Source organism: Tachypleus tridentatus, chromosome 8 (genome assembly GCF_004210375.1).
Source record: "Tachypleus tridentatus isolate NWPU-2018 chromosome 8, ASM421037v1, whole genome shotgun sequence".
NCBI classification, from domain to species: Eukaryota; Metazoa; Arthropoda; class Merostomata; order Xiphosura; family Limulidae; genus Tachypleus; species Tachypleus tridentatus.
In genome coordinates this window covers 131367174-131389623 of record NC_134832.1, presented here as the reverse complement: position 1 = coordinate 131389623, position 22450 = coordinate 131367174, and the positions used below count along the sequence as shown (strand labels likewise).

Genomic DNA, 22450 nt, shown 5'->3' with positions numbered 1-22450 from the left:
CACATATGTTATTATATAAAATTAGCTATCAACAATTTAATTAATAAATAAAAACTTGTAAACGGTTTATTGTTTTAAATTCTATAAAATCCTCCTTTTATATGTGCGTATTAGGTTTCATTTTGGTTTGTTTGTAATTAACCACAAAGCCACACAATAGGCTTTCTGCTTACCACACGTATCGATCGATACCCAGTATTAAGCACCGTAAATCCGCGGAGAAACCGCTGTGCTACCGCGGACGTTTTCTTTCGATGGGGGGCTGTTTTCGAATTTCGCGCAAAGCTACTCGAGCGCTATCTGCGTTAGCCGTCCCTAATTTAGCAGTGTAAGACTAGAGGAAGCCAGCTAGTCATCATCATTCGCCGTCAACTCTTGGACTACTATTTTACCAACGAATAGTGGGATTGATCGTCACATTATAACTTTTGGGAACTTGAATTGCTCAAATCTTTTGACTGACTGTTTTCCTATACCATCAACTGACTTACAGTTGTCCTCGCCTCAGTATTAGAAACAAAGCAGACAAATTATGTAAGAATAAGATCCCTACCAATTTATATAAACTAGTATGATACACGTCCTCCACTCGTAACTACTAAACTTTAAACACGTACCTTCGCCCTCTAGTGTTCGTTATCGAATTAACTGCGAAATAAATGGTTCTTACTTATTCACAAAGCAATGATAGAAAAATGTAACGTTCTTAGTAACGAATACTAAAACAACAAAATACAGAATGATTATAATAGAAGCATACCAGCAAATTCTGTTGCATTAATTTAATTTTTGTCTGCAGAACCAAATTTGTTTTGGAAATATCTTGAACCAAAAGAAAACTACTTGGTTTAAAACACATCACTCTACAATATAGGATTATTTCAAAAACGTAAATTATTAATTTTATTAATAATTCGAATCCTCTTATATACAAAAATAAAATAAAAATAAACGTACCTTTATAACATGATGCATAGAAGTTAGCTCTGGAGCTTTGATAATTTTACACCAATATGTAGTGTCTTTTTCATGGGAGATAGTAACCTGAAATTCAGCGCAAAAAGTTTAAAATACTACTTTACAAATATGTTAAGATTAATAAAAATAAGCAAACAAACTAAAGCTGCTCGTTATTAGTGATATACTCGCATATTTGTGATCTTTAAACGATTCAAACCTATAAATAAAAAACTGGTTTTGCTGTAGTATTAGCTACGTACTTCTATTGTTTATATTTCATGTTAGTGTCTTATTGCGACACTAGATGGCAATTCTGAGAGATGTTTTTCAGGCAATTATTACACAATTTGTGGGCTCTGTCAGATTAATTTATAGAGCTCAGGTTATCAGTCTGCATAGGTTAGAATTGATAATGCTCAAATTGCAATTAGTGATGCTTAACTCAGGCAAAAAAAAAAAGGCAAACAACAACTGTGGTTATTGATTACCTAAAGGCAAACAAGAACTGCAGTCTCGAACATTTGCAATAGGAATGTTTATAACACGAACTTCATTTGTTAGTTTAATAAAACACGTTAATAGTCAAGAAAATCTTAAATCAACTTGAAAGCTAAACAATCTCGAACATTCGTTTTTGATTGAAATAGTTTATAAATATAGGTAGAAGAGTGATTTATTAAAGTTTATAATTAAACGTATAAAAACTTAAATAACCTAGAACAAAATTAACATTTACAGAGATAAGTTGTTTAAAAAATACCACGTAATTCGAAAAAGTTTGTTTTTTATAAACTTGTCCTTTATTTCATCTGGTATTTATAAAAACATTTACACATCATTAAAAAAAAAAGAAGAAAACATTCAAAGAGGTTTGTGTGTGATGTCATCTGGTGGTTTAAATAAATATTTTTTTAAGTAACTTTTTAGATTTGTGTTGATGTACGTGCTTGCTGTACTCGACTTACAGAATACAAATTTGAACGAGTATTTGTGTGTGTTTTCCTTATAGCAAAACCACATCGGGCTATCAAAGAGGTTTGTGTGTGATGTCATCTAGTGGTTTAAATAAATATTTTTTAAGTAACTTTTTAGATTTGTGTTGATGTACGTGCTTGCTGTACTCGGCTTACAGAATGCAAATTTGAACGAGTGTTTGTGTGTGTTTTCCTTATAGCAAAACCACATCGGGCTATCTGCTGTGTCCACTCAGGGAAATCGAATCGCTGATTTTAGCGTTGTGAATCCGTAGAGTGACCGCTGTCTTCGCGGGGAACAAATTTGAACGTATATATTTTGAACTGCATCCAGACTGGGCAAAACCAATATAAAATTTAGTTAGTTTTACAAAGATCTTTACAACCAGTGTATCAGCTTCCTGTAATACTCAGCAGACATTCGTACAACCAGTATGGACAAATTCCCCTTATACTGTGTAGTGAGTTAGTATTCAAGCATCACAAACAGAGCTTTGTTAACCTGAGATGGCCAAAGAAGGTCGAAACGTTGTTCTCTACTTTATTTTAATAAAAGTTTTAAAACCCATACCAGCAGTCCTGAGATACATATTTACCTCAAGTGAGCTTATCTTTAGCACGAAGAGCTTCCAAAATAGCTTCGTCAAGAAGTACACTATCTTTGTTGTAAAACAAAATTTTTCTTCAATAAACATTTCAGATTCTCACATGTAATAAATATTTCAAACTTGTGCACCAATATAAAATAAAAAAACATTAACAAACGCAATTTTTTTTCATAAAGTTCGAACTCTGCATTTGGTTTGAGGTCAGAAATATTTAAGTTGCATACGTATCAATTGAAATCATAACATTGAGTTTTCATTATGAGAAAACATTTTCGTAGTGAGATAATTTTCGTTTTCTGTCATCGCTAATGTATTATCTTCAGTTTATTCGAGCTGATATCAATGACTTTGGAATTTAAGTTTTAACATCGTTTGTAGTAAGTTTCATTTTCATACGAAACATTGTTCTTTATTTACCACCACTAATTTTCGTGGCGACATCTGTTAATGTTGATATTAAATTATTATCGTATGATGACTTCTTCACAGGAATTATCGCTACGAATACGAAAACTTTGGTTTTTTTAGTCAGTTATAAAGTAAATGTTACATGAAATGTTAAGTAATACCTTATTATAATTCAATTGATAAGCACTAACTAACAGTGTTTGTAGGTAACGCTCTCTTCGTTTTCATAATAAATTTCACTGAATATTGTTTAAAATAAAGTTTAAATATTTTTATTTGTTTGTTTTTGAACTTCGTGCAAAGCTACTCAAGGGCTATCTGCACTAGCCGTCCCTAATTTAGCAGTGCAAGACTAAGAGGGAAGGCAGCTAGTCATCACCACCCACCGCCAACTCTTGGACAACTCTTTTACTAACGAATAGTGGGATTGACCGTCACATTATAACACCACCACTGCTGGAAGGGCGAAAATGTTTGATGCTACGGTGATTCGAACCCGCATACTTCATATTACGAGTCGAATGTCTTAACACACCTGGCGATGCCGGTCCAAATATTTTTTAGAAGTATATGTAATTACATGCATTATAATTATGCGTAGTTAGGGTTATCTTGAATCTTTTAGACAGGTCAGAACTTGTAAAATTATATTCAGATATCGTCTGCAGGGAATGTATCCAATGATGTACAATATATTTATTAGGTGTTTGTGTGTGTGTGTGTTGATTTATAATATGACGTATTTTGATCTCTATGTTTGTTTGCTTTCATTAATGAACATAAAACTTTCAAGTTTTAATTTTCTGATGCGTTGACTGAAAGTATTTTAGTTCTAATTTACTTACCTTGTCTATTTTCCATCAGAAACTTTAATACCTTACCAGTAATGTTGCCCGTTTCATACAAGTATATAAATAAATAATCTTTCAAAGACATTTTTAGATACAAACATACTTATGCAGTTCTATAGTAACGTAACATTTATTCTTCTGGTGTTTTAAGTAGGCCTTTGTTCAAACGAAAGTGATTAATTCTACATTTGTTTGTTACATAAACTACAAATAACAAAATGTAATCTTATAATTTGCTAATTGGGCATTGAAAATGCTTTTCAAGCATTTATGTAGTCTGGCAAGGTCTGGAGTTAAGTTTGTTTGTTTGTTTTTGGAATTTCGCACAAAGCTACTCGAGGGCTATCTGTGCTAGCCGTCCCTAATTTTGCAGTGTAAGACTAGAGGGAAGGTGGCTAGTCATCACCACCCACCGTCAACTCTTGGGCTACTCTTTTACCAACGAATAGTGAGATTGACCGTCACATTATACGCCCCCACGGCTGGGAGGGCGAGCATGTTTAGCGCGACGCGGGCGCGAAACCGCGACCCTCGGATTACGAGTCGCACGCCTTACGCGCTTGGCCATGCCAGGCCCCTGGAGTTAAGACGCTCAACTTATAACCAGTTCGAATACTCTTCACAGAACATGCTCGCCCTTTATGTAATGAGGAAGGTATAATGTGAAGGTCAACCTAACCCTATCTGTTGGTGAAAAGAATAGGTCTAAAACTTGAACAACCAAATAAATCTACTCACGTTCGGAGAAAGAGCGTCCCAGTGGAGAACTCCCTCTGTTGGCAACTCTCGCTTCACCTTCGGCTGTACCAAAATAATACTGCGGGATCCCCGATGTTCATTCCCATGGTAACTGAGAGTGTTTAAATTATCTGGATCTTTCTCATGGAAAGCATACATTACTCGCATTGTGTTATTCTGAAACAAGAAAATTGTGTTATACATATGCAGTAATTCTTAATGTGTTGATTAGGCCACAACAATTATATTATACACACGCACGCTTTCGAATTTCGTGATTAAGGGCTAGCTTGAATACAGTCTAAACTCATTTATCTCTGGAAATTCTTAATGCATATTTAAAGATTAACAGTAGTAGAGTTAAGTAAACAAAATCAAAAGGAAGAATTGCGTTAAAAACAGCAAACCCAAACCTCTGACTAATTACATTAGTTTGCTATAACCACAAACAAGCCGAAACAAAAGCAAATACAAATAAAATAAATAACCTCTGCACTAATTGATAGAATTTCAGGGTACAAGCTATAATGTGGGATATAAAATGAGGTTTTGGAGGTGACTGAGGAGGTAAGATCCACGTTGCGGTAGAGGTACATCATATATTAGTCTTAACCTTCATTCGCCAGTCTCACATAAAGAAAAATAAAGGAACAGTAATAGAAATAAGAGATATAGAAATTAGGAAAGAGAGATGTGGGTGCTCAAGCCCACAACGTCCCACATCTATATCACCCTTCACTGTCTGCAGACAGTTGTGGGAAGGTGACTGCTCTCCAAATGATATATCAAGAAATATATTATAAATAAAAAACGAAAATAGGGTACTACCTTTGGGGGTAAGTAGGTTAAATAAACTTATCTTTGAAGTTAGCATTCCAGCCTCCATTATGGTAGAAAGGCAGTAAGTGGTGGCCCAGTAAACGAATTATACTGGTATGAAGAGTTCCATCCAATTATCTAAATTAACTAGTATAACTCCTTACCATCACACATTAAGTCTACTGTAACGATTGTGCTCTAAACAAGCTTTTATATGCAGTAAGGTGCACATCCGCATAAAGTAGTGCCAAGTTGTTAAATGACCTTATTCATAACTAAAAATAATTTTAATACACTACGGCTTTTCGTTTAAATATAAGAAACTATTTGAACAATGGCCTTTTAAAAAGAAACAACTGGACTTTCGTATTTTGTAATTTAACTTAAGTTTACACGTAATCTTGTATTGGCGACTGAAATGCATTTCATTCTGATTTGTTTTAGTTGTTATTGTGTTGTCAGGTTTGATCGTGATACACTTTGTTTATAGCTACTTAAACCAAATATACTTAAGAATAGTTATAATGATTTGATTATAATTATTAGTTCTTAACAATTAAACAATTAAAGAAAACGTAAAAAAAAAGAGGAACAAACAGTATATCAATTCTAAGTCGTCAAAACTTAAGTTAATTCATACACATTTACTAAAACGAAGCAGCGCGAAATGATGAGGCGCCATCTATGTCTTTAGTTTTATCATTAATAATTCACAAAAAGTTTCAAGTTTTGTTTCATATTTTTGTATCAGTAAAGTAAACACTTCATCCCTTTATGTTAACTCAAGTTTATCCGTTACAGAAATACAAGTTGGAAGGAAATATATATTTTCTTATATTTACATTTAATGATAAAGGAGCTCGCATTTTGGTACTTATTAACGTTTATATTCAGCGAAATACACCATAAATTTGATTTTAATAAATAGTTGCATATATTTTTTATTCGTCTTAACTTTAAATGAAAATTAAGATTAACTAGTATGCAAAACCAAAACAGGGTTCAAACCGGGCTCATAGTATTATACATTTCCTTCCCTTTACTTTGATAAAGAAAAAGTACACATTCAATGGTCTTTATTGTAATGCAAAACCAGAAAATATTCTCATCTTATTTATTTCTTTTTTAATGAAAATAACGTTTGCCAGTTTTCAGATTTACTAAAAAAAACAGTTTTGGTTTATAGTCTTCCTTCCTTCAAATAAAACCCACAAAAGTCTTGTTCTTGTCCCAATTAGAATCCAATTGAAAGTTTTGATGTTCTTGTTTTGACAGCATCTTAGCACAAAGCTACACAATGGACTATCTGTACTCTGCCCACCACGGGTATCGAAACCCGGTTTTTAGCGTTATAACTCGCAGACATACCGCTGTGCCACTAGGGGGCGAATGTATTAAGTTTTCTTCTGTTTTGTTTTTTTGAATTTCGCGAAAGGCTACTCGATGGCTATCTGCGCTAGCCGTCCCTAAGTTAGCAGTGGAAGACAAGAGAGAGGGCAGCTGGTCATCACCACCCATCGCCAATTCTTGGGCTACCCTTTTACCAACGGCTGAAAGGGCGAGAATGTTTGGTGCGACAGGGATTCGAACCCGCAACCTTCAGATTACGAGTCCCTTAACCCTTCTGGCTGTGCCGGGCCTTTTTTCTGTTATGCATCACATTTATTCATAGAGTTTACAAATAAATAAAACGAAACAAAGACTATAACTGATATACGTTATATTTAAGGTATTAAAATTTGTCAGTCGGAGTCAGATGGCATGAAAGTTGCTACCCCTGAAGCCAATCTGAAGCCATATGACATTTAAATGATTGATTGATTTTGAATCCCCTTTTTTGTATAATAAAGTAAGAAGCTCGGTGTACAATGGGCGCATTACGTTTTCATTCATGCATCACTTATATCTTTCCCCCAACAGCAAAGCGGTATATCTGCGGACATACCCGTGTTTCGGTACCCGTGATGGGCAGAGCACAGGTGGCGCATTGTGTGGCTTTGTGCTTGAATTTCGCGCAAAGCTACTCGAGGGCTATCTGCGCTAGCCGTCCCTAATTTAGCAGTGTAAGACTAGAGAGAAAACAGCTGGTCATCACACCACCCACCGCCAACTCTTGGGCTACTCTTTTACCAACGAATTGTGGGATTGGCCGAATATTATAACGCCCCCACAGCTGAAAGGACGATCCTATTTAGTGTGACGAAGAATCGAACCCGCGACCCTCGGAGTAGGAGTCGAGCACCTTAACCACCTCGCCATGCCGAACTAACTCCAAAGAAAACCGTTAACAAGTCATAAATGGCTTAGATTTATCGCATTATTAAAAAAAATTAACTAATCTGACGCTTCTTGTCTCAACATCTTACATATCAAACAATAGAAAAAAAAAATGTTAGTTATCGTTTCACAGCAGCGGCTGGTAGAATTTGTATATCTAATTAATGTCGTTCCGTAAGCTTTTTTGTGTTGTTTTTTTTTCAAATTGACAGCGCTCCCAGTGGCCAGAGACGCCAAAACTGTTGCCTCATTTAAATTTCAGAAATTAATATGTATTTGATTGATGACAAGAGAAATATTTTAATTAGTTTGCGACTGAAATTCCCTAAATTGATAAGATGAAAGATCGTACTGAACAAAATAAACCAACGTCAAGTGAAGTATTAGTACGAATTTTAAATACAAATTAAGAATACGAATATTCTGCTGATAACTGGTTGTATTCTTCAAGACAAAACTGAACGAAATTCTATTTTATTTAGAAAAACTGTAAAATCTATTGTCGTTTTTAGTACAGTATCTTAAAATATTTAATAAATAAATAAATAATAGAAATTTTTAAAAAAGTTTATATAATAAATACTTCTGTCCTTGCCAGTCTCTGACTTGTATTTTAAATGACAAAACTTAAAGGTTAACACTCCTACGAAAAGTGGGGCCTAATAGGCCCCAGAGCAACTTGAAAGGTTTTTAATATTAGGCTAATAATTTTGTATTTAAATGAAATTGCCATTTAAATCCATTAATGAATGGATTAACGAGATTCCCACTGTTCCTATCTACTATCTAGCGAAACCACAGCCAGGGGAACGGGCTTGGAGAAATCGGGACTAGAAACGTCTTTTCGTAGGAGTATTAAAGTGGTTTTGATTTGGCTTCCCCTTTATACAATAGGAGTTGACTTATGTCTTTGTTCCTGCTAAAGCAAGCGCATGAATTATTTCAGGGTGGTTAGACATGTTTCTATGACATAACTGGAATACAAAATAGGCAACAGCGACTGTCAAATGCCACAGAGCGCAACACCATGATAAACCCTCCTACGTTAAAGACAAACACATCCTATTCCAAGAATCTAACCGATTTCCTGTTCTTAGGGCTGGAAGCTAAGTGTTGCTCAAGTGAACATTGCGCACCACTCCCAATTGACAGATCATGTTATCACACAAAAACATGATTTTAGTACCTGCATTTAACTTACAAAACGACATTAGATTTCAAAAGTTTTTACTTAAGATGGATTAGTCATTAGATATTTACATCTACTTGTCACCAAATTCGTTAATAACTGATTTACATAACATAATTTTTTACTCAGTTAGAAATTAGTAGTAATAATTAAATTATAAGTAAGTCTGTAAAACTTTAAAATGTTGTACGACCAATTAAACAGCAACAGAAACTCAAATAAATGTGGATATTTTAATGCTAAAGACTTGATCTAATTTAATAAATAAATAAATAAGTTTTAATTATTCGTTATTGTTGTCTAGAATTCTCGAGATAAGTTGTACAAGAGCTATTCACACAATTCTGTGCCAAATTTCTGACTGATAGCTTAAAAAAAAAAACGCACTTTGACAACAACTGCACTTGCCATCAATTTTTGGAGCAATTGGTAAAAGTCAGAGATGGCCGGAGGTAGATTTCAGAAGAATTTAACACCTCAGGGAGCTTAAACTCGACCCATGGGACAGTTTAAAAAAAACATTTGCTGAAAATACTTGCGCTGCTACGTGGAGAATCCGTAGGTGCATGAAAGAGATATTCCATTTGTGTGAAACTATTTTCAAAACTTCCTCCAGATATCTGCACGAAAGAGATATTCCATTTGTGTGAAACCATTTTCAAAACTACCTCCAGATATCTGCACGAAAGAAATATTCCATTTGTGTGAAACCATTTTCAAAACTACCTCCAGATATCTGCACGAAAGAAATATTCCATTTGTGTGAAACCATTTTCAAAACTACCTCCAGATATCTGCACGAAAGAGATATTCCATTTGTGTGAAACTATTTTCAAAACTACCTCCAGATATCTGCACGAAAGAAATATTCCATTTGTGTGAAACCATTTTCAAAACTACCTCCAGATATCTGCACGAAAGAGATATTCCATTTGTGTGAAACTATTTTCAAAACTACCTCCAGATATCTGCACGAAAGAAATATTCCATTTGTGTGAAACCATTTTCAAAACTACCTCCAGATATCTGCACGAAAGAAATATTCCATTTGTGTGAAAACATTTTCAAAACTACCTCCAGATATCTGCACGAAAGAGATATTCCATTTGTGTGAAACCATTTTCAAAACTACCTCCAGATATCTGCACGAAAGAGATATTCCATTTGTGTGAAACCAATTTCAAAACTACCTCCAGATATCTGCATGAAAGAGATATTTTATTTGTGTGAAACCATTTTTAAAGCTACCTCCAGATATCTCTAACTTCTCGGAAGGCTAAAACTCGACCCAAGGGACAATTTTCGACATTCATTTGCTGAAAATACGAGCCGCTGTGCAGAGAACCGGTAGATACATGAACGAGGTACTTCATTTGTCTGAAACCATTTTAAAGCTGCCTCGGATTTTTACCCACACCCTGTTTTGGGCTGCTCTTGTCTGAACGAGTAGTGGATTTACCATCATTCTTAGAACGCATCTACGATTACAAGATACAAAATCATTTTTGTACGGCAAACGAACCAAGAAACCTCAATTTCACAGTCCAGGCACACTAACCACTAGACTTTCTCGGGTCCATTTATTTTAACACTTTTATTACTAACTGTTGTTTAAATTTCACCTAAATTCTTTTATGTGGCTGGAAATAATATCAATTAGATGAACGTGTTACCACCACGTTACCCTAATTATAATTACAATGGTTTGAATTTCGCGCAAAGCTACACGAGGGCTATTTGCTCTAGCCGTCCCTAGTTTAGCAATGCAAAACTAGAGGGAAGACAGCTAGTAATCACCATTCTTGGGTTACTTCTTTTCCAACGAATAGTTGGGTTGACTATAATATTATAACGGTCCAATGGCTGAAAGAGTGAGCATGTATGGTATGACGGAGATTCGAACCTGTGACCCTCAGAATAGAAGTCGATCGTCTTAACCACCTGGCCATGCCGGACCTCTTGTTGTTGTTTTTTCTTTTTTTTTATTACATATGTATAAACGTATACCATTTCTGGGACCATGTTGTTGATTTTAAAGACTGTTACGGAGTGAATTTTACTTTGTAAAACCAGCACAGTTTGGATTTACCTCAGTTATTTTATATTCTTAATCTATGCATAAACGATAGTATAAGGTTAAAAAAATCAATACATGTAAATACAAAGTGTGCTTTATTATATTATTCAGGTGAAGTATTATTTTGTCGTACCAGAAGTGAGTCACATACAAACAAAGAGATGTGAGATTTAAGATTATTTTGTATTTCAATAGGTAACGCTTAACTTATTTAATGTACTTCATTTTTCTTATTCAATTTCTTAATTTTTTTCGACACTTTCTCTTTACGGTTAGCGCCCTCTGCACTGAGTTCTGTAAAACGTTTATTTGCATTTTCTCATTTATATTATTAGTTTTCACAACAATTATATTCCACTTAGTGCAAATCTACACTTTGTCCACTGTGGAGAATCGAACCTCAGACTTTAGCGTTGTAAGTCTATAAGCTTGCTAGTGACTCATTTTGAGACTATTATTGTGTATGTCCCCACTTTTTTCTCTCTATTAAATATTTTAAAATATCGTTTCTTCCTACGTCTTTAAACCGTCTATTATAACTCAAAAATATAAAAGGTAAACTTTTAAGGTAATCGCCTAAAATATCAGTTGTTTTTTTTTTTCAATATGTTTGTTGTAAATTTTTATTTATCCTTAGAATGGTTTAACCGGATTCATTTGAGGAGTAAGTCTTCACGTGCGAAACAGGTGTCTGATAAAGCCTGGAACTACACGTGATCTGCAGATTTTCTTAATTTCAGATACGTGAAGGATCATGGCACTTTCAGAGCAGGAGAAGGTAAATTCTGTTGTGTGGCAGAGGAGGATGGTACCAGCGAAGGTGGACTGTCCAATTTAATACACTCTATCCAGAAAAATAACGAGAGAGAAGAAAAAATATACCATTCACAGTGCTATTGGGAAACTGCTAGCTAAAGTTAAGGTAACTAGTAGTGTAAAACTATTGGCAGGATTTGGACATGGTTCTCAGTGTTCAAAGAGAATGTAAATGTCGTCTTCAAACTAGTTTTGAATAAAAAAAGACAGCACGTGGAACATATTCTGTAAAATTCGTTGAAGTACTTATGGTTCCAGACTTTTCGGACACCGTGGATCCACTACATAGACGTGTTAATGTATAAAAACCAGTTTTTATTGTACGAAATATTAAGCGCATCAAATGGTGTTACGGATCGCTCGTGAATGAGTTTCTAAAGTATACGATGACAGATTTGTTTCTATTAAATCAGTTGTACAGCAACCTAATAACCTACGGTATGCTTGAACTAGCTGCTAGTTGTTAAGGTAAAATGAAATGATGAAACAATAGCAGGAATGTTGAAATTGGGCGCACCTGTTGGATGTGACTTACAGCATGAAAATACAACATTATATCTACATCTGTACTTCGACAGTCTCATTCTGGGTGGTAAGCCTCCTTTTCATCGCCAACAACTTATTTAAGATGGTTTAATTTCATCATTTTCCCCAGAACTAACACTCCCCCTATATTTAATACCCAAAATATTCCCTATTAGTTCGTCTCATTTACAATACTTACATTTCATTATTATTTCTCAAGTAACTCTCTTCCTTATTCCGAATTCTCCAAAATATTCTTTATTAGCGTACCTAATTTACAATGATTTCATTATTATTCAAACTTTATAAAATATTCCCTAAGCATACTTCAACTCTACACTGCCAACAGACATTATCTACAACATAGAGACGAAAAACCGTTCGTATGTCCGTTTATTAGATCGATCCTTCGGCCGTAACGGTACCAATCTACCAGCAACTTGCAAGAAACGATGGCTCTTTCTACCGTGACAAATACGTTCGTGTTTTTAAAACTTTTCAGCTTCTTTAAGTACACATTGAAATATGAGGTTAGGTTGGATCGTGATGAGTAATACAGTCGAATCGGGTATACTTATTTGTTTGTTTTGAATTTCGCGCAAAGCTACTCGAGGGCTATCTGCGCCAGTCGTTCCTAATTTAGCAGTGTAAGACTAGAGGGAAGGCAGCTAGTCATCACCACCTACCGCCAACTCTTGGGTTACTCTTTTACCAACGAATAGTGGGATTGACCGTCACAATTATAACGCCCCCACGGCTGGGAGGGCGAGCATGTTTGGCGCGACCCTCAGATTACGAGGCGCACGCCTTAACACGCTTGGCCATGCTGGGCCTATTTCATATGAAAAACATCCAACTTGTTCTAAATGAGAATATTCGTGTATTTCACCAGAATAGTACTTACTTGTCCAGTATACATTGAAATTTGTTTTTATGTTCCTGTTAAAGGTGGTTCTACTGTTTTCCAAGTCATTTTATCATGGTCTTACAGTAATAACTGATAAAATTAGTTCACCGGTGTAAACTCAATTTATAATGGAGAAATAAAAAATAGATGACGAAGTTCTGGTGCTTAGACGCGGCCCACAGAATAACTCGTAGTTCGTTTTTGTTGTTCTTTTTTCATGTAAAACTTTTAGTTCATAGCTACATCTTCTGACCGATTTGTGATCTACTTACAGCCGCGGTTGATGAGGATTCTCTGCTACACATGCTAATTTATATTGCCCAAAATAATAACTCGTATATAATTTTTAAAAAATAAAGAGTTAAAAGAAATTGTTTATCATTATTCGCATTATCAATTAGAATATAATCTGACTAATCGATATTTTTGAAAGATATATAACTTCCCCAAAGGAAAGCCTAGTTGTTTTACTTCATAAAACACCAAACAAACCAACCTAAAAGGAAAAAATCGAACTTAAAGTACATTCAATAGATTATATTTAATTTCCTTTGAAATGTAAATTCATGATGCCTTACAGTTATATGTAAAAGTTATCACATATTTAGCTTTATACAAATCCATTACTTAAAAAAGAAGATAAAAGCTAAATATGCCTCAACATTTAAATCCATTAGAAGGAAGAGAAAAAATGATACATATACCTCAATTTAATATGATCCATCAGGTGCAAGGAGAGAAATCTACGTATACTTCTATACAGAAGTTCATTACGTGAACAGAAAACTGTGTATATCTCATTGTAAGAAATGACTAGATGGAGAGTACAGAAAACTGTACATATCTCAATATTAAAGTCCATTAATGGAAAAAGAGAAAAGGTAAGTTATATGTCTTTTTCTACCTATAACTCATAATTGAAGTCCATTAGTGGAGATAAAGAAAATTACATATACCTTAGTTTAGGTCCATTAGCGGAAAGGAAAGAAGCTTCGTATATCTCAATATATGAGTTTATTGGCTGAATGGAAAGAACATTTTACGCATATCTCAACAAACAACTCCATTAGATGGCGTAAGCTAAGCTATGTTTATCTCAACAAACAAGTTCGGATTACGTTATAAACTACATATAGAAAAGCATACATTGTCATTAGGATGAGAGAGAGAAACAAAGTTCAACATATCAGCCCATTAGGTCAGTGCTTCCCAAACTGTGTGACCAGAATTTTTGAAATCATTGAGTAATTTTTTTTATTTATAATGTAACTATCATCAATTTGTTTTACAAATCCAAACTTGTTTTGTTTTCTCCTGGATACACAGTATAAAAGCAACTTCTGGCTTTCTCTTAGTCAGAGGGGCTGGGTCCCAATAGGCCGGCCATACAGACTTATTCACATGTGCTCAAAAAGTTTGGGACATTAAAAATATGCTACGAGCTGAAAGAGTTTAGAAAACACTTAATAAGATTGTGTTGCAAAAACACTGCGTATATGAAATATTACGAGGTGTTATACAAGAAAAGTAGAACATAAAATACTATTAGACGTTACACAAGAAGGGTAATGCATAAAATACTACTTGGTGTTATACAAGAAAATTAGAATATAAAATACTAGTAGGCGTTATACAAGAAAGGTAAATACATGAAATACTATAGGTGTTATAAAGAAAGGTAAAACATAAAATAGTACTAGATGTTATACAAGAAAGGTAGAATATAAAATACGACTAGGTGTTATACAAGAAAGGTAGAACATAAAATTCTACTAGGTGTTATACAAATAAAAGTAGAACGTAAAATACTACTCGGTGTTATACAAGAAAGGTAGTACATAAAATACTACTCGGTGTTATACAAGAAAATTAGAATATAAAATACTAGTAGGCGTTATACAAGAAAGGTAAGTACATGAAATACTATAGGTGTTATAAAGAAAGGTAAAACATAAAATAGTACTAGATGTTATACAAGAAAGGTAGAATATAAAATACGACTAGGTGTTATACAAGAAAGGTAGAACATAAAATTCTACTAAGTGTTATACAAATAAAAGTAGAACGTAAAATACTACTCGGTGTTATACAAGAAAGGTAGTACATAAAATACTACTCGGTGTTATACAAGAAAATTAGAATATAAAATACTAGTAGGCGTTATACAAGAAAGGTAAGTACATGAAATACTATAGGTGTTATAAAGAAAGGTAAAACATAAAATAGTACTAGATGTTATACAAGAAAGGTAAGTACATGAAATACTATAGGTGTTATAAAGAAAGGTAAAACATAAAATAGTACTAGATGTTATACAAGAAAGGTAGAATATAAAATACGACTAGGTGTTATACAAGAAAGGTAGAACATAAAATTCTACTAGGTGTTATACAAATAAAAGTAGAACGTAAAATACTACTCGGTGTTATACAAGAAAGGTAGTACATAAAATACTACTCGGTGTTATACAAGAAAGGTAGTACATAAAATACTACTCGGTGTTATACAAGAAAGGTAGTGCATAAAATACTACTCGGTGTTATACAAGAAAGGTAGTGCATAAAATACTACTCGGTGTTATACAATATAGTTAAGAATTGAAATAGCCAACAAGAAATATTTAATTTTTATCAATAGTTTTACTAAAGACATTTCTAGCAGTTTCAATATAACTATTTTTAGCACTTTCAATATCACTCATTTTAGCTTAAAACTTTATCAACTATCCTTACCATAAACATTGATTTATGACATTACTGAAAAGGGAAAATGAATGTGAAAATGTACAAGACACGTTTATTTCTTGTACAAGCTACGCTGTATTGTTTGGAGCCTATGATTAATCAGATGCTAAATTAGTTTATCGATATAGTAAGTAGTTAGCAATATACAAGTAAAACAAATTTTCCTAGAAATAGATTTATATCAATTCTTCTATAGAGCGTAGGATATCTGAACTATCCAACAACTTAGCTATTGCAAATAACATATAACTGTTATTTCTATAAGAATCTCATAACAAAGTTCCAGTCGTTCGACAAATACCTGATCTATACACCAACACATAGCATTACCGTAATGGGAAAATCCTGTTCATCGCACGTGTAGTAAGATCGACGAAACCGAAAAACAGTGTGAGTATCGTTTTCCAAACCTTTTAGAAATATCCAGTCTTGATGTCCATCAATAGAAGGTCGAGTCTCTCCTGTGGCATAACAATCCTTAAAACAAAACAAAAACAGATCAACTAAATATGTTCATAATATACTTTAACATTTTTTTTATTGTAGTGGTAAAGTAGCCAACCTTTATACCAAAATTCTTATAGCATTTTCAGTTCCTAGTTTCTGTGATAAAACTTTGCTTTCTATAATAACCATTTCTGTTTATAACAAGCACCGCTTGACTTGTTTACATACCTGATTTTACGTTATGTCTATACGAGTTTGGAGAAACTTTTTAAATGTTTTCTAATCAAGTTTATATTAAAAATAAACTGGTTTGAAAGACTGAATTTCATATCAGCTTGGAATAAGAAAGACGAACAAAAATTTTAACTCAGGGACGGAGACTTCTATGAAAATAGGGGTCTTGCTGTAGTTTATTTTAAGGCAATGTTGCACAAAGGATTGTCTACGTTGTGAAGATCAAACCCCAAATTCTAGCATTATAAACTCTCTAGCTAATCGTTGAATCACCAAGGGACAACTACAGTTTTAAAACATTAGTGCAATTATTAAAAATAAGCAAAAGTCCCAGAAATTGTGAGTTGAAAAATATAAAGAACGAATATCTGTGTTTTTTAATTGCAGAATATTTTTTACTAAATCTTGTTTGTTTTTTGTTTGTTTGAATTTCACACAAAGCTACTCGAGGGCTATGTGTACTCGCCGTCCCTAATTTAGCTGTGTAAAACCAGAGGGAAGGCAGCTAGTCATTACCACCCACTGCCAACTCTTGGGCTACTCTTTTACCAATGAATAGTGGGATTGGCCGTCACATTATAACGCCCCCACGGCTGAAAAGGCGAACATGTTTTGCACAATGGATATTCGAACTCGCGGTCTTCAGATTACGAGTCCAACGCCTTAACACGCTTGGCCATTAAATTTATTAAATCAACATATTGTGGTAATAATAACTCTTGTGAAAAAAAAAGTTTTAGTTTTAACTGAAAGAGGTTTAGAACTGCCATTTTTTTTCGTTAAGTCTTGAAACAACAAGAGAATTAATAAAGTGTTTTGATTTGTGTTTGACATTATCCACCCCCTTCTCGATGGCTCAGCTGTAAGTTACAAGATTTGTAACGTTGAAAATAAAGTTTCGATGCCGGTGGTTCGAGAGTACAGAAGCCCGTTTTGTAGCTTTGTGCTTAATTAACAACAAACAAACAAGGTTTGGGAGTAGTGACAATTAATAGGCTGTGGCTTTTAACTGTGGTTGACAGGAGTAAACTGATGAACATGATAGTTCAGTAATCTATGACGTTACAAGTAAACCCATAACCATTTAGCTGAGAACTAACATTTTTTTCTAAGTGTTTTTGACTGACGTCATTTTAAAACTGCCAAACAATGTTTTTATGTTTAGTTTGAAATTGATTAGTATCATTAACTGTGGTTGACATTAATTGTGTGTGTGTTTTTCTTACAGCAAAGCCACTCGGGCTATCTGCTGAGCATACCGAGGGGAATCGAACACCTGATTTTAGCGTTGTAAATCCGTAGACTTATCGCTGTACTAGCGGAGGGCGAACATTAATTGTAAAATGATAATTGTATTTTATGATTGTTTGATGTTATCGATGAAATGACAAAAGCCTTTTAACTATGGCGTAATTTTTCTTAAACAACATATATATATATACACACACACAAAGAGAGAGAGAGAGACACTTATGTGTTTTAAGAAGCCTGATTATAATAAAAAATGATGATACATGTAAATAAAATAAAACAATCATTAGGCTAAACGTAAATTGAAACATAATTTGAATATTTAATTTGTATATACAATTCGCAGATCTAAGCCGAGATTGTACGTCACATTTTGGTCTGATTGTGTGTCACATAAAAACAAGATGCAAAATTTGACAAATACAAACAGAAAAGTGTCTAAATTAGAGGCTCCCTTTGAGCTCGAGACCCGGGGTTAATGGTCCTCTTGTCCCTAACTGACCATATATATATATATAGAGAGAGAAAGAACTAATAAACAGTGCTTTTCGACTATCTTACACTAATGGAGAACTGTTAAACGATATTCGACAAGCTGAGAACTGATAAATCGTGTTTTACATTCACGAATCATTGATAAACAGTGTTTAACGTTAAATAAAAACTGATAAAACAGTGCTTTATCAGTTGCAAAACTGATTAACTGTTTTTCAGCCATATTGATGGAGAACTGATAAGCAGTGCACTTCAACTTTGTTTTTTGCCTGGTATTTGCGTGACATTCGCGACACCTAAAACATCATCCTTAAATTTTGCCGACGTTCAGAGAAACAGTATCCGGTTCAGTGATTTACCCGGTGTGTTTCTAAGTGAACAAAGCCCATTAAACCTGCGTAAAGCATGAGTAAGTGTGACCTTCGCTGCATCCTAAATCTATTTATCGGGTTCTAGTAGCGCTTTCATTGTCTGTAGTAATGTACCATGGTCAGAACGAATTGGATAAATAACTATAACAACTTGTTATTGGCTGCATTATAGTTATTAGCATTTTGGAACTCGTAGAACGTTCTATCTCCAAACGTTAAAACGAAAAATTCATACTGTGCGATCAACAGAAGTGTTTTGTTTTACAATATGTAGTCCCACTGGTTTATGCTGATCTTTTCAGTCTCGCATATTCCTTAAATCAATGGCTTTCAAACTTTTGTGTTTGCAAACCACAATGGGACTTGTGGACGTACTGTGCTACCACTTCCTTTCTGAAATAATGCAGCCTTTCAGGGCTACCTAGAGGAAGCCCGCAGACCACAAATTAAAAACTGCTACGCGTTAAATTCAAATCTCACTTTCGATCCACCTTTTGCATGGATTATACATGAATAGGGTTCTCATTAATTCAGCAAATCTATTATAAATATCTGACAGAATACTCTATTTTACATTTGGCGTTACGGCGTAATTAAATACGACTTTAAAAACAACATTGCTCCAAATATGGAGATTTGAACGACATTGTTCAACACTGTATTGTACCGGTTTAAAATTATTGGAAATATTTTTAATAATTCAATAGAATATAAAACTCACGTACAACTAATTAAAATTAAAAATATAAGGTTGCTTTCTTACAATACTTATGCATATTAAACACTGAGTTCGAAAATACTAAGAGGATTTCTATACTTCTAAAAGTCCATGAGTGAAAGCAAAGAAGAATGTATTAAATATGTCAGCCACACTACAACTCTTGAATGTAGTGCCGACGAGGGCCTTCGCACATTACCATGGTTCCTCTGGCTAGCTGGGATGCGTATGAGGTTTTTGTTATAGCAAAGCTACATCAGGCTAAATGTTTTCTCCACCGAGGAGAATCGAACCCCTGATTTTAGCGTTGTAAATCCGAAGACTTACTATTGTCCCACCAGTGGGCGTTTGGGATATGACAGACAGAAGCAACACATATACTTATAAACACATCATTGTTACGAACAACGACTGTTATATTGAGAACCAGATTTAGCAAGTGAATTGTAAAGTGTTGAACAGATCAAGCTAATTACTCGCTTCTGTTTAATTTAAGATTGTATAACCTTAAACATAAGGTAAACTGACACAAAAACCCATCAAAACTGAGTTTCTACAGTATAAAAAATGAAGAAAGCATTTATTTGCTTGTACAGAAAGTACGTGTGAACCACCATAATTAACCATTAGTTTTTATCTTCCATATAATTCTAAAGATTATCAGGTTACGATTGTTTTGTTTTTGAATTTCGCACAAAGCTACACGAGGGTTATCTACCCAATTTAGCAGTGTGAAACTAGAGGGAAGGCAACTAGTCATCATCACCTCCCGCCAACTCTTGGGCTACTCTTTTACCAACGAATAATGAGATTGACCGTCACATTATAACGCCCCTACGGCTGAAAGGGTGAGCATGTTTGTTGCGACGGAGATTCGAACCCGCGGCCTTCAGATTACGAGTGGAACGCCTTAACCCACCTGGCCATGCCAGGCCCGTCACGTTACGAAATAGCAAACTAAGGAATAAATTGCTCTTATCGTGCTTATAATTTCATTTGGTTTAAACTAAACATTCTGGTAAATAAAAATTACTGAAAAACAAACACTGTTTACATAAATAGAAATAACTGGTTTTCATAAGGCGCGTAGAAAGAAATTGTGTAATAACATCTAGATTTTGTGTATCTTACGCAAGTGTCCGATGAGCAACACATGGAATCTTTTGAAGGTGGTCAATGATATAAATTACAAACAACAAAGTGACATTTATAAACAGAAGTACAGCCCAATCTGTAGTAGAAGCCTACCTAAAAATGAATATCTGTTTGTTTCTAAACGTTTCATTAGCATTTTAGTCTTTCCAAAAAGTAATTTATACAAGACTTTTGTTTTTACATAATCTTATTAAAGGAAATAAATACACAGTTACTCACGTGAAAGAAGTGACTCCCGTCCTTCATCCATCCAATTACCATGTCACTTCCTTTCATTCCTCCATTAGGAGACAACCCAAAACCAAAATAGCCGTGTGTGGCAACTTCCACCTGGAAGGTTATGTCTTTTTCTCCAGGTTTCCATTTCAGATGAAAATTGTTTTCTCCGTCTAGTACCGTGTGGTGAGTCCATTCGAATAACTCACTATGAGTAGTACACAAACATTTCACCAAATAAACTACAGTAACTAAAATTCGCGCCGAAATTCGAAACATTTCTTTCTCGTCTAAAGTGCAATGATAGAATACTCTCTTAAAAGTGAGTTCCCGAGTGAGGTAGCGTTGCGCCACCTAGAGCAAATAAATCTTAACATAACATAAGCGACATAATAGGCTGTGTACCACGTGACCTTTTTACAGTTGAGCAGTCAAGGGAATCCCCGAACAGACGGGCAGTACTGCCCTTTTCCCTTTCAAACATAATTGCCAACAACATACAATGCTTACTATTTTGATATTCTAGGTAACTTTGGACAAAATGATTTATTCACCTCTCTCTGTTTGCAGTATTAAATACTTGATGTCCGAGCTATATTACTTTAATTTAGTTGTGTTAAAAATAATATAACTATTTTTTAAAACTTATGCAGATGAATTAAATTGCTTCGAATAGATACCTTTAAAAACTTATTCTCCTGAAACAGAGAAAGAAAATGCTAAAACTTGATACATAATAACGTATTCGTTAAGAACATTAGTAAGTTTAACACGAAACATTACCTTGTACTATTCTCGACTAATCTTTGTTAACTAATTTAGTTAAAATGCAGTGACCTTTGTTTACACAGCTGCAAGTGAAGAGTGTTTCAGTTGTACTGCCATTAGGAAACAAATATTAGCACAGAAGACGGTTCGTTTGTTTGTGGCCCAGCATAGTCAGGTGGTTAAGGCACTCGACTCCTAATTCGCGGTTCGAATCCCCGTCACACCAAACATAATCGCCTTTTCAGCCGTGGGTACGTTACAATGGGAGGGTCAATCCCACTACTCGTTGGTTAAAGACTAGCCCAAGAATTGGCGGTTGGTGGTGATGACTAGCTATATTCCCTCTAGTCTTACACTGCTAAATTAGGGACGGCTAGCGCAGATAGCCCTTGTGTGACTTTGCGCGAAATTCAAAACCAAACGAACAAATAGTTTGTTGAATTTTGAGAAAGTTATTTGCACTACTCGTCCTTAACTAGAGAGAAGGCAGCTAGTCAACAACACCCACCGCCAATTTGATCATTACTCTCATTTTTCTTTCTGTTTTTTTTTTGGGGTGATGGTGGTTACAGATCAAGAATTACGGAACCTCAGATCCACATTTTTAAATATTCCACGTGGGAAGTATTGAAACATGGCTATGGAAGGTGTTTAAAATAGGAAGAATATTTGTGTTTTATCACAAATCTATAAAACTGATTGCCTGTGCTTTGCCCACTGCGGATATAGAAACCTGGTTTTTAGCATTAAAAGCCCTGAAATTTACTGCTGATACCATTGGGGGATAGGTGGGTAAGCGAAACAAATGTATTGTTCCTTATTAACTATTAAAATGCAGTCATGAAAAACGCCTTAAATTACAGATATTTATTTGTTTGTTTAAAAGCAAAGCCACATCAGAC

At 34.5% G+C, this 22450-nt stretch overlaps 1 protein-coding gene across 2 annotated transcripts in view; it reads right to left on the bottom strand.

The window, feature by feature from the left end:
- The window catches only part of LOC143223501 (DBH-like monooxygenase protein 1 homolog), a 44689-nt gene extending 23568 nt beyond the window's left edge, over positions 1–21121 (bottom strand). The window contains exons 1-4 of one of the 2 annotated variants that reach the window (XM_076451568.1): positions 20784–21121; positions 16224–16370; positions 4540–4716; positions 958–1044 (exon numbers count right to left, since the gene is read on the bottom strand). In XM_076451568.1, coding sequence (XP_076307683.1) covers positions 958–1044; positions 4540–4716; positions 16224–16370; positions 20784–21059 — 687 coding nt within the window. In that variant the 5' untranslated portion in view covers positions 21060–21121. Of the gene's footprint in view, positions 1–957; positions 1045–4539; positions 4717–5367; positions 5559–16223; positions 16371–20783 lie in introns of those variants that run through there. The other variant, XM_076451569.1, reaches the window with a different exon arrangement.
- Between the last annotated feature and the right edge of the window lie 1329 nt (positions 21122–22450).